Source organism: Oncorhynchus mykiss, chromosome 15 (assembly GCF_057628025.1).
Source record: "Oncorhynchus mykiss isolate SJ-2025 chromosome 15, ASM5762802v1, whole genome shotgun sequence".
Taxonomy (NCBI): Eukaryota; Metazoa; Chordata; class Actinopteri; order Salmoniformes; family Salmonidae; genus Oncorhynchus; species Oncorhynchus mykiss.
Genome location: NC_143036.1, coordinates 46,393,414 through 46,410,230, shown reverse-complemented (window position 1 = coordinate 46,410,230; position 16,817 = coordinate 46,393,414). Strand labels below are relative to the sequence as shown.

Here is a 16,817-nt window from a genome sequence, read left to right as displayed (position 1 = left end):
TCCTCTCTAGGTTTTTTCCTAGGTTCCTACCATCATGCTTCTACATCTGCATCGCTTGCTGTTGTGGGTTTTAGGCTGGGTTTATGTACAGCACTTTGTGACATCTGCTAATGTAAAAAGGGCTTTATAAATACATTTGATTGATTGATTAATGTTTTGTACACTCGGTGTATGTTCTGTGTTCTAGATTCACTATAGCATGTTGTTCTACGTTGAAGACTCACTGTAAATTGTATTTTTATGTTCCAGTAACTGTAGCTTGTCATTCTACGTTCTGTGTTCTAGACTCACTGTAGCTTGTCGTTCTACGTTCTGTGTTCTATACTCACTGTAGCTTGTCATTCTATGTTTTTGTTCTAGAGACTCACTGTAGCGTGTCATTATGTTTTATGTTCTACACTCACTGTAGCTTGGAGTTCCATGTTTTGTGTTCTAGACTAACTGTATCTTGTCATTCTATGTTCTGTGTTCTAGACTCACTGTAGCTTGTCGTTCTCTCTCATCAGCTCCTGCAACAGGCTCCTGAGGCTGGTCTCAGAGCAGGAGGAGCCTGTCCTGACCCCGGCCAAGTCTTTTGCATGCTGAGGAGAAGAACTCATACTCCCAGGGTACTTTGTCTCCAGCCCAGAACCCCCTGCCCCAGCCTTATGGGCTGAGGAGAGGTGCTGCTGTAGCAACAGGTTCTCCTGGCGCAGCCGACAGATCTCTCTCTGGAGGCTGACCACCAACTTCTCACGCAGGTCCTGGTGTAGAAATATGATGAGTAGAATGGATATTATAGAAATGGAATGGATTTTCTAGAATCAATATTCTAGAATGGCTAGAATGGATATTCTAGAATTGGTAGAAGGGAATTTGTAAAATGTATTGAAGGGATATTCTACAACTAAAATAAATAGAAAGGATTTTCTAGAATGGGTAGAAAGGATGTTTTAAAACTAAAATGTTAAGTTACCCTCTTGACCATGGGTCTATTCTTGATCCTTTTGGCTCTGCTGGAGTATCGAAGTGTGTTCAGGGTCTCCTGGAGATTGCCCAGGGTGGGAGACACACACGCAATCTAGGACAACATATACACCAGATTATTTTGGGGACAAGCCCACAGACGTAAAGATTTTTTTAAATACACACACAAACTATAGATCTACAATACCATGAGAGTGATACCAGATCCTCCCAGCGAATCAGAGAGCAGCTTGGTGAGTTTACTGTCGCGGTAGGGAATATGGCCATTCCTCTTAATAGGATCCACCAGAGACGAGATACACTTCCCTGTAGAACACACACGCGCAGACACACACACACACACACACACACACACACACACACACACACACACACACACACATTCAAACGTTTGGGGTCACTTAGAAATGTCCTTGTTTTTGAAAGAAAAGCCCATTTTTTGTCCATTAAAATAACATCAAATTGATCAGAAATACAGTGTAGACATTATAAATTACTATTGTAGCTTAAAACTGCAACTTTTTTTATGGAATATCTACACAGGCGTACAGAGGCCCACTATCAGCAACAATCACTCCTGTGTTCCAATGGCACGTTGTGTTAGCTAATTAAAGTTTATAATTTTAAAAAGCTAATTGTTCATTAGAAAACCCTTTTGCAATTACATTAAAACATCTGAAAACTATTGTCCTGATAAAAGAAGCAATAAAACTGTTAAAACTGTTTAAACTAGTTTAGTATCTGGAGCATCAGCATTTGTGTGTTCGATTACAGGCTCAAAATGGCCAGAAACAAAGACTTTCTTCTGAAACTCGTCAGTCTATTCTTGTTCTGAGAAGTTAAGGCTATTCCATGTGAGAAATTGGCAAGAAACTGAAGATCTCGTACAACGCTGTGTACTACTCCCTTCACAGAACAGCACAAACTGCCTCTAACCAGAATAGAAAGAGGAGTGGGAGGCCCCGGTGCACAACTGAGCAAGAGGACAAGTACATTAAAGTGTCTCATTTGAGAAACAGACGCCTCACTGGTCCTCAACTGGCAGTTCATTAAACAGTACCCGCAACACACCAATCTCAACATCAACAGTGAAGAGGAGACAACAGGATACTGGCCTTCTAGACAGAGTTGCAAAGAAAAAGCTATATCTCAGATTGGCCAATAAAAATTAAAGATCGTCAAAAGAACACAGACACTGGACAGAGGAACTCTGCCTAGAAGGCCAGCATCCCGGAGTCTCCTCTTCACTGTTGACATTGAGTGTTTGCGGGTACTATTTAATGAAGCTGCCAGTTGAGGACTTGTGAGGCATCTGTTTCTCAAACGAGACACTCTAATGTACTTGTCCTCTTGCTTAGTTGTGCACCGGGTTCTCCCACTCCTCTTTCTATTCTGGTTAGAGACAGTTTGCACGGTTCTGTGGGGGGGTGTTGTACGACATCTTCAGTGTCTTGCCAATTTCTCGCATGGAATAGCCTTCATTTCTCAGAACAAGAATAGACTGATAGTTTCATAAGAAAGGTCTTTGTTTCTGGCCATTTTGAGCCTGAAATCGAACCCACAAATGCTGATGCTCCAAATTCTCAACTGGCCTAAAGAAAACTAGTTTTATTGCTTCTTTAACAGTTTTCAGCTCTGCTAACACAATTGCAAAAGGGTTCTCTAATGATGAATTAGCCTTTTAAAATGCTAAACTTGGATTAGCTATCACAACGTGCCATTGGAACACAGGAGTGATGGTTGCTGATAATGGGCCTCTGTACGCCTATGTAGATAATACATACAAAAATCAGCCGTTTCCAACTACAATAGTCATTTACAACATTAACAATATCTACACTGTGTTTCTGATCAATTTCATGTTATTTTAATGGACAAAAAATGGGCTTTTCTTTCAAAAACAAGGACATTTCTAAGTGACCCCAAACCTTGAACGGAAGTGTACATGCATACATACATAACATTACACACAGACAACAATAAGCATTCAAACACACACACAAAAACAACGATGCTCAAACACACATTGACACGCACACTGAAAACACACACACAACAGTAACATTGGTACCCAGAGTGAGCAGACTGCGGTTGATGTTGCCTGTCTCTTCCAATAATTCCTCTATAGAGTCTCCCTCTCTCACCCTCTCACTGCCTGCCAGGTCTACTACGCACAGCTTCCCCTGGGTTGACATGCCCTGGCAGAGAGAAGGAGGGGGAGAGAGAGAAAGAGAAGTGAGGAAGAAAAGGGGTAACTCTCTCCACCCAGCCTTGCTAGATCTACCATTGAGACAGAGGGAGCCTGTGTGTGTGTGTGTGTGTGTGTGTGTGTGTGTGTGTGTGTGTGTGTGTGTGTGTGTGTGTGTGTGTGTGTGTGTGTGTGTGTGTGTGTGTGTGTGTGTGTGTGTGTGTGTGTGTGACTGGTGAGATGGCTAGCTATTTAGTGGTGCGCGCTAGTAGCGTTTCAATTGGTGACGTCACTCGCTCTGAGACCTTGAAGTCGTTGTTCCCCTTGCTCAGTGGAGGCAGATGTTGATGTGTTCAAAGGGTCCCTGGTTTGAACCCAGGTTGGTGCAAGGAGATGGACGAATAACAAGACTGTTACATTGGTGCTGTGACCTTGATCAATCAGTTGGAATCTGCCCAGCTGATGGGGTTGCTGCAGAGAAGGAGGAGGTCTAATGGGGGTGAGTGTAACTGGTGTGAAAAAGCTAACTAATTAGCGGTGCGCACTAGTAGCGTTTCAGTCGGTGACGTCACTGACTCTGATACCTTGAAAAAGTTGTTTCCTTTGCACTGCAAAGGCTGCAGCTTTTGTGGAGCTATGGGTAACAATGCTTTGTGGGAGGCAAGTGTTGTGTTCAGAGGGTCTTTGGTTTGAGGCAAGGAGAGGGACGGAAGACTGTGTGCGTGTACCTTGATGTGGACAGTTAGGATGGAGTGACTACGGCTGGAATGTTCATTCTGGGAGTGAGAGGAGCTCTGTCTGTTCTGCATCCCTGGGGGAGAGAAATAGGGGGTACAAATTAACTATTACACTAAGGGGAAAAGATAGGGGGGTACAAATGAACTATTACACTGGGGGAGAGAGATGGGGGTACAAATTCACTGTTACACTGAGGGAGAGATGGGGGGGGGGGGTACAAATGTAACTATTACACTGGGGGACAGAGATGGGGTTACAAATGTAACTATTACACTGAGGGAGAGAGATGGGGGGTACAAATTAACTATTACACTAAGGGAGAGAGATGGGGGGGTACAAATTAACTATTACACTGAGGGAGAGAGATGGGGGGGTACAAATGAACTGTTACACTAAGGGAGAGAGATGGGGGGTCAAAATGAACTGTTACACGTAGGGAGAGAGATGGGGGGGTACAAATTAACTGTTACACTGAGGGAGAGAGATGGGGGTAAAAACTTAACTGTTACACTGAGGGAGAGAGATGGGGGGGGGGTACAAATTAACTGTTACACTGAGGGAGAGAGATGGGGGGTAAAAATTAACTGTTACACTGAGGGAGAGAGATGGGGGGGTACAAATTAACTGTTACACTGAGGGAGAGAGATGGGGGGTAGAAGATTAACTGTTACACTGAGGGAGAGAGATGGGGGGGTACAAATTAACTGTTACACTAAGGGAGAGAGATGGGGGTGTACAAATTAACTGTTACACTGACGGAGAGAGATGGGGGATAGAAATGAACTTTTATCCCGAGGGAGAGAGATGGGGGGGTACAAATTAACTGTTACACTAAGGGAGAGAGATGGGGGGGTAAACATTAACTGTTACACTGATAGAGAGAGATGAGGGGGTACAAATTAACTGTTACACTGAGGGAGAGAGATGGGGGGTAAAAATTAACTGTTACACTAAGGGAGAGAGATGGGGGGGGTACAAATGAAGTGTTACACTGAGGGAGAGAGATGGGGGGTACATATTAACTATTACACTGAGGGAGAGAGATGGGCGGGTACAAATTAACTGTTACACTGACGGAGAGAGATGGGGGGGTACAAATTAACTGTTACACTGAGGGAGAGAGATGGGGGTACATATTAACTATTACACTAAGGGAGAGAGATGGGGGGTCACAAATTGACTATTACACTAAGGGAGAGAGATGGGGGGGGGTACAAATTAACTGTTACACTGAGGGAGAGAGATGGGGGGGTACAAATTTACTGTTACACTGAGAGAGAGAGATGGGGGGAGTACAAATGAACTGTTACACTAAGGGAGAGAGATGGGGGGGGTATGAATTAACTGTTACACTGAGGGAGAGAGATGGGGGGTAAAAATGAACTGTTACACTGAGGGAGAGAGATGGGGGAGTACAAATGAACTGTTACACTGAGGGAGAGAGATGGGGGGGGGGGGGGGTACATATTAACTATTACACTGAGGGAGAGAGATGGGGGGTACAAATGAACTTTTACACTGAGGGAGAGAGATGGGGGGTAAAAATGAACTGTTACACTGAGGGAGAGAGATGGGGGGGTACAAATGAACTGTTACATTAAGGGAGAGAGATGGGGGGTACAAATGAACTTTTACACTGAGGTGGAGAGATGGGGGGTAAAAATGAACTGTTACACTGAGGGAGAGAGATGGGGGGGTACAAATTAACTGTTACACTAAGGGAGAGCGATGGGGGGGTACAAATTAACTGTTACACTGAGGGAGAGAGATGGGGGGGTACAAATTAACTGTTACACTGAGGGAGAGAGATGGGGGGAGTACAAATGAACTGTTACACTAAGGGAGAGAGATGGGGGGTACGAATTAACTGTTACACTGAGGGAGAGAGATGGGGGGGTAAAAATGAACTGTTACACTGAGGGAGAGAGATGGGGGGGTACAAATGAACTGTTACACTGAGGGAGAGAGATGGGGGGTACATATTATCTATTACACTGAGGGAGAGAGATGGGGGGGCTACAAATTAACTGTTATCCTGACGGAGAGAGATGGGGGGGGTACAAATTAACTGTTACACTGAGGGAGAGAGATGGGGGGTACATATTAACTATTACACTAAGGGAGAGAGATGGGGGGTCACAAATTGACTATTACACTAAGGGAGAGCGATGGGGGGGTACAAATTAACTGTTACACTGAGGGAGAGAGATGGGGGGGTACAAATTAACTGTTACACTGAGGGAGAGAGATGGGAGGAGTACAAATTAACTGTTACACTGAGGGAGAGAGATGGGGGGGGTACGAATTAACTGTTACACTGAGGGAGAGAGATGGGGGGTAAAAATGAACTGTTATCCTGAGGGAGAGTGATGGGGGGTACATATTAACTATTACACTGAGGGAGAGAGATGGGGGGGGGTACAAATTAACTGTTATCCTGAGGGAGAGAGATGGGGGGGGGTACAAATTAACTGTTACATTAAGGGAGAGAGATGGGGGGTACAAATGAACTGTTACACTGAGGGAGAGAGATGGGGGGTACATATTAACTGTTACACTGAGGGAGAGAGATGGGGGAGGTACAAATGAACTGTTACACTGAGGGAGAGAGATGGGGGGTACAAATTAACTGTTATACTAAGGGAGAGAGATGGGGGGTCACAAATTGACTATTACACTAAGGGAGAGCGATGGGGGGGTACAAATTAACTGTTACACTGAGGGAGAGAGATGGGGGGGTACAAATTAACTGTTACACTAAGGGAGAGAGATGGGGGGGGTACGAATTAACTGTTACACTGAGGGAGATAGATGGGAGTAAAAAATTAACTGTTACACTGAGGGAGAGAGATGGGGGGGTACAAATTAACTGTTACACTGAGGGAGAGAGATGGGGGGTAAAAGTTAACTGTTACACTGAGGGAGAGAGAGGGGGGGGGTACATATTAACTGTTACACTGAGGGACAGACATGGGGGGGTATAAATGAACTGTTATCCTGAGGGAGAGACATGAGGGGGGGTACAAATTAACTGTTACACTGAGGGAGAGAGGTGGGGGGTATAAATGAACTGTTATCCTGAGGGAGAGAGATGGTGGGGTACAAATTAACTATTACACTACGGGAGGGAGATGGGGTTACAAATGAACTGTTAATCTGAGGGAGAGAGATGGGGGGTAAAAATGAACAGTTATCCTGATGGAGAGAGATGGGGGCGTACATATGAACTAATACACAGAGGGAGAGAGATGGGGGGTAAAAATGAACTGTTAAACTGATAGATAGAGATGGGGGAGTACAAATTAACTGTTACACTGAGGGAGATAGATGGAGGGGTACAAATTAACTGTTACACTGAGGGAGATAGATGGAGGGGGGGTAGAAATTAACTATTACACTAAGGGAGAGAGATGGGGGGTACAAATTAACTATTACACTGAGGGAGAGAGATGGGGGGGTACAAATTAACTATTACACTAAGGGAGAGAGATGGGGGTTACAAATTAACTATTACACCGAGGGAGAGAGATGGTGGGGGTACAAATTAACTATTACACTGGGGGAGAGAGATGGGGGGGTAAACATTAACTGTTACACTGATAGAGAGAGATGAGGGGGTACAAATTAACTGTTACACTGAGGGAGAGAGATGGGGGGTAAAAATTAACTGTTACACTAAGGGAGAGAGATGGGGGGGGTACAAATGAAGTGTTACACTGAGGGAGAGAGATGGGGGGTACATATTAACTATTACACTGAGGGAGAGAGATGGGGGGGTACAAATTAACTGTTACACTGACGGAGAGAGATGGGGGGGTACAAATTAACTGTTACACTGAGGGAGAGAGATGGGGGTACATATTAACTATTACACTAAGGGAGAGAGATGGGGGGTCACAAATTGACTATTACACTAAGGGAGAGAGATGGGGGGGGGTACAAATTAACTGTTACACTGAGGGAGAGAGATGGGGGGGTACAAATTTACTGTTACACTGAGAGAGAGAGATGGGGGGAGTACAAATGAACTGTTACACTAAGGGAGAGAGATGGGGGGGGTATGAATTAACTGTTACACTGAGGGAGAGAGATGGGGGGTAAAAATGAACTGTTACACTGAGGGAGAGAGATGGGGGAGTACAAATGAACTGTTACACTGAGGGAGAGAGATGGGGGGGGGGGGGGGGTACATATTAACTATTACACTGAGGGAGAGAGATGGGGGGTACAAATGAACTTTTACACTGAGGGAGAGAGATGGGGGGTAAAAATGAACTGTTACACTGAGGGAGAGAGATGGGGGGGTACAAATGAACTGTTACATTAAGGGAGAGAGATGGGGGGTACAAATGAACTTTTACACTGAGGTGGAGAGATGGGGGGTAAAAATGAACTGTTACACTGAGGGAGAGAGATGGGGGGGTACAAATTAACTGTTACACTAAGGGAGAGCGATGGGGGGGTACAAATTAACTGTTACACTGAGGGAGAGAGATGGGGGGGTACAAATTAACTGTTACACTGAGGGAGAGAGATGGGGGGAGTACAAATGAACTGTTACACTAAGGGAGAGAGATGGGGGGTACGAATTAACTGTTACACTGAGGGAGAGAGATGGGGGGGTAAAAATGAACTGTTACACTGAGGGAGAGAGATGGGGGGGTACAAATGAACTGTTACACTGAGGGAGAGAGATGGGGGGTACATATTATCTATTACACTGAGGGAGAGAGATGGGGGGGCTACAAATTAACTGTTATCCTGACGGAGAGAGATGGGGGGGGTACAAATTAACTGTTACACTGAGGGAGAGAGATGGGGGGTACATATTAACTATTACACTAAGGGAGAGAGATGGGGGGTCACAAATTGACTATTACACTAAGGGAGAGCGATGGGGGGGTACAAATTAACTGTTACACTGAGGGAGAGAGATGGGGGGGTACAAATTAACTGTTACACTGAGGGAGAGAGATGGGAGGAGTACAAATTAACTGTTACACTGAGGGAGAGAGATGGGGGGGGTACGAATTAACTGTTACACTGAGGGAGAGAGATGGGGGGTAAAAATGAACTGTTATCCTGAGGGAGAGTGATGGGGGGTACATATTAACTATTACACTGAGGGAGAGAGATGGGGGGGGGTACAAATTAACTGTTATCCTGAGGGAGAGAGATGGGGGGGGGTACAAATTAACTGTTACATTAAGGGAGAGAGATGGGGGGTACAAATGAACTGTTACACTGAGGGAGAGAGATGGGGGGTACATATTAACTGTTACACTGAGGGAGAGAGATGGGGGAGGTACAAATGAACTGTTACACTGAGGGAGAGAGATGGGGGGTACAAATTAACTGTTATACTAAGGGAGAGAGATGGGGGGTCACAAATTGACTATTACACTAAGGGAGAGCGATGGGGGGGTACAAATTAACTGTTACACTGAGGGAGAGAGATGGGGGGGTACAAATTAACTGTTACACTAAGGGAGAGAGATGGGGGGGGTACGAATTAACTGTTACACTGAGGGAGATAGATGGGAGTAAAAAATTAACTGTTACACTGAGGGAGAGAGATGGGGGGGTACAAATTAACTGTTACACTGAGGGAGAGAGATGGGGGGTAAAAGTTAACTGTTACACTGAGGGAGAGAGAGGGGGGGGGGTACATATTAACTGTTACACTGAGGGACAGACATGGGGGGGTATAAATGAACTGTTATCCTGAGGGAGAGACATGAGGGGGGGTACAAATTAACTGTTACACTGAGGGAGAGAGGTGGGGGGTATAAATGAACTGTTATCCTGAGGGAGAGAGATGGTGGGGTACAAATTAACTATTACACTACGGGAGGGAGATGGGGTTACAAATGAACTGTTAATCTGAGGGAGAGAGATGGGGGTAAAAATGAACAGTTATCCTGATGGAGAGAGATGGGGGCGTACATATGAACTAATACACAGAGGGAGAGAGATGGGGGGTAAAAATGAACTGTTAAACTGATAGATAGAGATGGGGGAGTACAAATTAACTGTTACACTGAGGGAGATAGATGGAGGGGTACAAATTAACTGTTACACTGAGGGAGATAGATGGAGGGGGGGTAGAAATTAACTATTACACTAAGGGAGAGAGATGGGGGGTACAAATTAACTATTACACTGAGGGAGAGAGATGGGGGGGTACAAATTAACTATTACACTAAGGGAGAGAGATGGGGGTTACAAATTAACTATTACACCGAGGGAGAGAGATGGTGGGGGTACAAATTAACTATTACACTGGGGGAGAGAGATGGGGGGGGGGGGGTACACATGAACTGTTACACTAAGGGAGGGAGATATGGGGGTAGAAATTAACTGTTACACTGAGGGAGAGAGATGGGGGGGTATCAATACATTTTTACAATGAGGGAGGGAGATAAGAGGGTACAAATGAACTGTTACACTACGGGAGAGAGATAGGGGGGACAAATGACATCTTTACATGGGAGGTAAGAAGATTTTGCAATTTTACAGATTCTGCACATGTTTCCTTAGGGTGGAGAAACATTTTGGCCATGTTAATATGATCTGTGAGAATGACTAACAAAATCAATGTGGCCCGTCTAAGCAGTCGCTTATGTCCCTTTTTCCTCTGCCGCCCCTGAGCACACACACCAGGACAAAAAGTCTTAGTGGCGCAGGCAGAGACAGAAAAATAACATTATTTTTGTGGTGTAGCAATGGAGAAAATAATAAAATAAATGTATCGCCCTCACCTCCCTCCAGTATTCTCATGAAGCTGTCCAGGTTGTGGAACTCTACTACTGACAGGTTCTCTACGTAGAACCCTTGGGTTCTGCTGCCGCGCACTGCCAACGAGTACGGCAGACATGGGTTCAGCAGGTCATGCACCTAGATAGATACACACAAGTGGATTTTGAACACACAGTTACTATTGTGTGTGTGTGTTTGTGTGTAACTTGTGTGTGTGTGTGGGTGTCTACCATACCATACATACCTGTTCATTATAGATCTCCAGGTATGAGGCATAGAGGTGAAAGCCCTCCTCTGATTGGCCAGCCAGCTGAAGAAGGTATGACAGAGAACGCTGCATTAGACCTGCCAGCAAGGCGTCATGAGAGCCCTCCAAGAACTGGAGGAGAGGAAGCCAGGAAAGGGTGAGAGGTCAAGTACAGACGTAAGGAAATAGGGAAGGATGCATTTCTTTAAGAAGTTTAAAAGATCCTCTGAAGACAGGAGTCATGCTTCAGCTCATAGTCTCTGTCCTTTTTTTTTAACAATCAACTGTTTAATATAATTATATTTTTGTTGAAACAAAAGGACGAATGTAGGCAAGACTCTGTCTTTGTCCTTACTAACTACTGGATGAACAGGGGTATTACTGACCCTTGTTCAGAGCCGACTTAGCTAGTATGAGGAAGCTACCTCTTAGTACTGACCAGAGAGTGTGGCCCAGTGATGGTGTATGTTTTTCCTGACCCTGTCTGTCCAAAGGCAAACACAGTACAGCAGAACCTGCCATAGAGAACAACAGATGAACAGATGAAGATGATGGTGTCCCTAGTCATTCAACTGTTGTTTCTGCATTGTGTAGCAAAATTAGGTTTTGAACTAGCTTGCTAGTGAGTGACTCCAAAGACTAGAAGTAGTGTGTGTCGCCTCCGGCAAAGTTGCACTACAAAATCATTTAGATTTTTATTTGATATATTCTTAGACCTTCTCTGAAGGCTTTGAAGGCCCTGACGGTATGCAACCGCTACCAACTCACAAGCTATGATGTGTGTTTGACTACAACATTTTCTCCTGAACAACTGCACTACCCATGAGCCTCCTGACTGTCTCTCACCCCTGGACCGCCATGTCTATGAGACGAGTCATGCCACACTCTTGAAACATGGCATGCTGGGAACTCTCCGGTCCCAGGACCACATCAAACACAAACGCCCTCTCCTGCCCCGACGCACCCACCTGGGAGAAAGGATGTGTGATTGAGGGATGACTGAGTGAAAGGAGAGCCAAGGGAGAGAGAAGGATGAGAGAGAGAAGAGGATGTGTGAGAGAGAGAAGGGAGAGAGAGAAGAGGATGTGAGAGAGAGAAGAAGATGTGAGATTGAGAAGAGGATGTGAGAGAGAAGGATGAGAGACATAAGAGGATGTGAGAGAGAAGAGGATGTGAGAGAGAAGGATGAGAGAGAGAAGAGGATGTGGGAGAGAGAAGGATGAGAGAGATAAGAGGATGTGAGAGAGAGAAGAGGATGTGAGAAAGAGAAGAGGATGTGAGAGAGAGAAGGATGAGAGAGAGAAGAGGATGTGAGAGAGAGAAGAGGATGTGAGAGAGAGAAGGATGTGAGAGAGAGAAGAGGATGTGAGAGAGAGAAGAGGATGTGAGAGAGAAGGATGAGAGAGAGAAGATGATGTGAGAGAGAGAAGGATGAGAGAGAGAAGGATGAGAGAGAGAAGAGGATGTGTGAGAGAGAAGGATGAGAGAGAAAAGAAGATGTGTGAGAGAGAAGGATGAGAGACAAAAGAGGGCATGATGTGTGTTCATGTGCTTTTCGGCATCACCAGTAGACTGTGTTGGTCTGGACAGTAGACGATGGTCTCATCTCCCCTGTTATGCTCATCTTCAGTCAGAGGCCTTACCCTGTACACACACACAAACAGACACAATAGCTCACAAATAGCTCATCACTACACACATACAGTAGTGATGAATAATAAGATACCTGACGGCCACGATAACGTTGGACTCCACCTGTATCTCGGTCCTCTGCTTCTCTCTTTCTGGCACCTGGCTGGAGAAGGAGCGTTACATTATACTAAACATTTTCCCCATCCCTCCCCCTCTTCATTTAGCTTTAGCTGATGTTCTTACATAGAGAGACTTCGCAATACCTATGTTGTTGTGCTTTGGAAAGTGCAATTGTCAAAATATAAACAACTGCAGTGCAAACTCTGGAATGCTAAATGTGGGCCCCATTCTAGTAGAATGGGCTACATAGTGGTTCAATTACATCAGACTGATCTACAACATGTAATAATCCTTTTACAGCCAATGGAAGAAAGGAGTGGCCAGAATCAGACTGGACCTGTCCCAGTCCACTACAAACCGGTTCTTACTGGTTGGTTTGGTGTTGGTGGAGTGGGTTAGCCCCAGGTTGGATACAGTCCTGACCTGCTGGTCTCCTCCTCCTGCCCCTCATATCCCCCTGAGACACAGACACTCTTCTGTCTCTCTGTTCTCTACTTCCAAACATCTTATGTGACATCACAATCTCATGATAGAACACTAAACACAAAGGAAGGATAGCACAGTAGAATTAGAATGCATTTATAATTTGTATCTAGAATTGTGGAGTAGAATTAACTTCACTAGACTCACTAATTTACAGAACCATTTAAATCATTGCCCAGCCTTTCTGCTCAGTGCTTTCTGATGTCTTTGCTCAGCTGAAGTCAGAAGTGATGAGGAAATAGGGAAACTCTTGAAGGGCAATGGAAGCTGATAAAATATATTCTTTCAAAATAACTGCTTCTGTACGGTTGTGGCTAGATGGAGTAAAGCATTTTAGCTAAGCCTAACCTATTTCCTAACCTTAACATAATTCTCATAACCTGCTACATTAATTATCCTAACCTGCTATGTTAATTTTCCTAACCTGCTACGTTAAATCTCCATCTAGCCACAACCGTAGCAGCCTTTAGTTCTGAGAAAGCATCACCACACCGGTTTAAAGATCGAAGAATGAAGGAGGATTTTATATTATGGGATATTGGCATAGAGAATGATAGAGATATCACCTTTATATATGTCCCATTATGGTGTCTGTGATCGCACGGGCAGTGCCATTGAGCCAATCGCCATTTTGAAGTCGTCAATTTTCGTCTTCTAATATTTCCATGAGTTGGCAAACAAACTGAAACAAACTGCATACTGCCACCTAGAGTGTGTTGTTTAAACAGGTATAAAGCCAAGGTTGGGAATTTACTGTCACCTAAAGTTCTGGATCATTTGCTCACAAGTATAATTCATTGGCTGATCCCTCCAGATGACCATGGACTCATGTGATCCTTTCATAACCCATAGAAAGTCCAACCCAGTTGACTACTTTAAAATGGTGGTTGCCCTCAGTGGAAATGTCCATGCCAAAACGTTTTTTATTATCCATCTAGAGTCCTCTAACTCTATGGATATTGGTAAATGAGTTAGACATAGGCCCTGTTCAACTGCTTAGAAGTTGCATGCATCAACCAATGGTTGCGTGCCATGTCATCAACTGTGTCATGGATAGTCTGATTGCTATAACATATGATGTGGTTAGCTGATATGTAAACTACCTATCCAGGTGTTGTAAGATCTTGTAACATCTAAACAGGGGAACGCGACCATTGAAACCAATTAGGTTTGGTTTTATAGCCTAATCCCATTGTGATTACGTCATATGGGTCCAGGGACCAATTTTTAACTTGATTTTGCTAAGTGGGATGGAAAAGTCGAAGTGGGTTCCTTGGGACGCCCAACTCTGACATCATCTCACTGAAGTTGAAATTTTAAATTGTAAATTCTAAGTGGGATCCTTGGGACGACCATTCCCTAAACCCTAACCCTTACCCTTACCCTTACCTATACACCCAACCATAAATCTTACCTAACCCTAACCTTAACCCTTACCCTGTTGGACCCTCCACCTCCAAATCGATCCCGCTCCAGAGTACAGGCTCTTTTCTTAGGTCTTGCTTCCTGTATCCTTGGTCTGTGGAACAACTCCAATACGACCTCTGCCGCTGTTTGTTGTTTTAACAAAAATAAAACACATAAACAAGAACCCATGAGTATTGATTCAATGAACAATTATTTTTAATCACTTTATATGCTAATATATACAGAACCTCCTTCTGAAGTGTTTTCTTACCAGAGCAAGGTTACTAGAGACCTGTGGGTGCTGGGTAGGCTGTGGCGTGGAAGTTGTGGCAAGGGTAGAGATCACTGTGGGAGTGAAGCCAACAGCTCGAGACAGAATGGTTGCTTATGGAATACGGATGGATCATTCTGGGTGGTGTTTATTTGTAAAGGACCACAGGAGGCGGCTGGTAGCTGGGTCAGGGGCAGACAGAAGGTCATACACAGGGGGTCAAAAAAGGTAACAGTACAGGTTGATGACAGGAAATCCGATAGGCAAAAGTACAGGCAGGGAATAGGTAAAAAAAATAAAAAAAAGGCATCGTTAGTGAGGATGGCCAAAACTATGATATACGGGAAACACAGCGCTCCAAAAAGAAATGTGTATCAACACAAACAATAGCTCACAATGGTGGGGTGCAAAGAACTGAACTAAATAGTGTGTGTAAATGGCATACAGGTGTGTGAACAGGTGATTAGGATCTGGAGAGTGAACTGCGTTCAGAGGATCGATGTGTTTGAGAGTGTGAGTTGGAAGCAGACGTTACAGCTCTCACATTTTTCACGTTTTTTACAAAAGGATAGATTTGGAGTTAGACAAACTTGGATTTTTCGGCAGGTACATATGCAGGATGCTACCCTCCACAGCATTGCCATAGCTCCAGATCAAAACTTCAGACCTACAACCTAATTTTGACCAAAATAACCGGAGAGATTACCAAGGTTTTCTTTTTCCAAGCTATACGGAGGGTGCTCTAGCAAACAAACAGCAGAGACCTGAGGAAACCATTCCAACCTGGAACTGAGTGAGTAGTGTTTGGTCGGATGTTATTTTGAAAGACAAAAAGAAAAATGAAAAAAAATGAAAAATAAAGTACATGACATGGGCCTCCCGGGTGGCACAGTGGTCTAGGGCACTGCATCGCAGTGCTAGCTGTGCCACCAGGCTCTGTTGCAGCCGGCCGCGACCGGGAAGGCCCAGGGGGTGACGGACAATTGGCCTAGCGTCGTCGGGTTAGGGAGGGTTTGGCCGGTAGGGATATCCTTGTCTCATTGCGCACTAGCGACTCGTGTGGCGGGCCGGGCGCAGTGCATGCTAACCAGGTCGCCAGGTGCACAGTGTTTCCTCCGACACATTGGTGCGGCATTTTGCTATTTGCCTCATAACTCCTGAATACTTTGTTGACTACAACATTTCCCCCAACCGTGGGACAGACTTTGTTTGTGGGTCAGACTTTGACTCTCTATTGGTTACACTGACTTTTGGCCTCACATCTTATTCTAACCACCTCTCGCCAGCTTTGCATTCATGTTACCTGATGAAATATGACTATGACGTTGGAAACCGGGAACTCCTAGAAGTTAAGATGGCTCTGCAGGAGTGGAAGCACTGGCTGGAACATCCATTTTTGGTTTGGACTGACCATAAGAATTTAGAATACCTCCACACTGCCAAGCGCCTTAACTCAAGGCAAGCCCGTTGGGCCCTGTTATTTACCAGGTTCAATTTCACCATCTCCTACTGCCCAGGGTCCAAAAATGTGAAGCCGGACTCCCTTTCCCGCCTGTACAGTTCCGCTGCCACACCCTCTGAATCAGAGACCATCCTCCCTGCCTCATGTTTGGCGGCTTCGGTTGTCTGGGGTATTGAGGCTCTGATCCGCAAAGCACAATGTTCCCAGCCGGACCCTGGGGGACCGGATGTTCATTCCTGATTCGGCACGGCCTCAAGTCCTAGAATGGCTCACTCCCACAGCCTTACCTGTCATCCTGGTGCTCGTTGTACCCTGGCTTTCCTCCAACAATGCTTCTGGTGGCCCACCATGGCTCCTGATGTCTCGGCATTAGTCGAGACATCATCTTGCTCAAAGCAAGATTCCGTGGCAAGTTCTGTCTGGCCTCCTTCAGCCACTCCCTGTTCCTCATTGCCCCTGGTCCCATATTTCCCTTTTTGCTAGTCCTCCCTGTTTTGACCCCTGCCTGCCTCTACTCTGAACCTGCCTGCCTGACCATACTGCC

At 45.0% G+C, this 16,817-nt stretch overlaps 1 protein-coding gene across 1 annotated transcript; it reads right to left on the bottom strand.

Annotated features, from left to right (window-relative positions):
• Positions 1-476: 476 nt before the first annotated feature.
• Positions 477-16,739, bottom strand: LOC118938889 (kinesin-like protein KIF12). The gene is made up of 11 exons (XM_090199022.1): positions 16,561-16,739; positions 12,625-12,693; positions 12,464-12,542; positions 11,745-11,866; positions 11,338-11,413; positions 10,896-11,030; positions 10,654-10,789; positions 3,883-3,965; positions 3,111-3,164; positions 956-1,060; positions 477-743 (listed from the first exon to the last, which is right to left on the bottom strand). Exons 1-11 carry the CDS (start codon positions 16,737-16,739, stop codon positions 477-479), a joined length of 1,305 nt encoding a protein of 434 aa, XP_090055148.1.
• Between the last annotated feature and the right edge of the window lie 78 nt (positions 16,740-16,817).

Bases quoted from the DNA above. Each gene is read 5' to 3' on its own strand.
- LOC118938889 (XM_090199022.1), bottom strand. From the start codon at position 16,739: ATGGGACCAGGGGCAATGAGGAACAGGGAGTGGCTGAAGGAGGCCAGA. The intron at 12,694-16,560 runs GTAAGGCTGTGG...CTCCTTCTCCAG, and splicing joins AACGAGCACCAGGATGACAG to CCAGGTGCCAGAAAGAGAGA. The intron at 10,790-10,895 runs GTATGTATGGTA...GTATCTATCTAG, and splicing joins TGGAGATCTATAATGAACAG to GTGCATGACCTGCTGAACCC.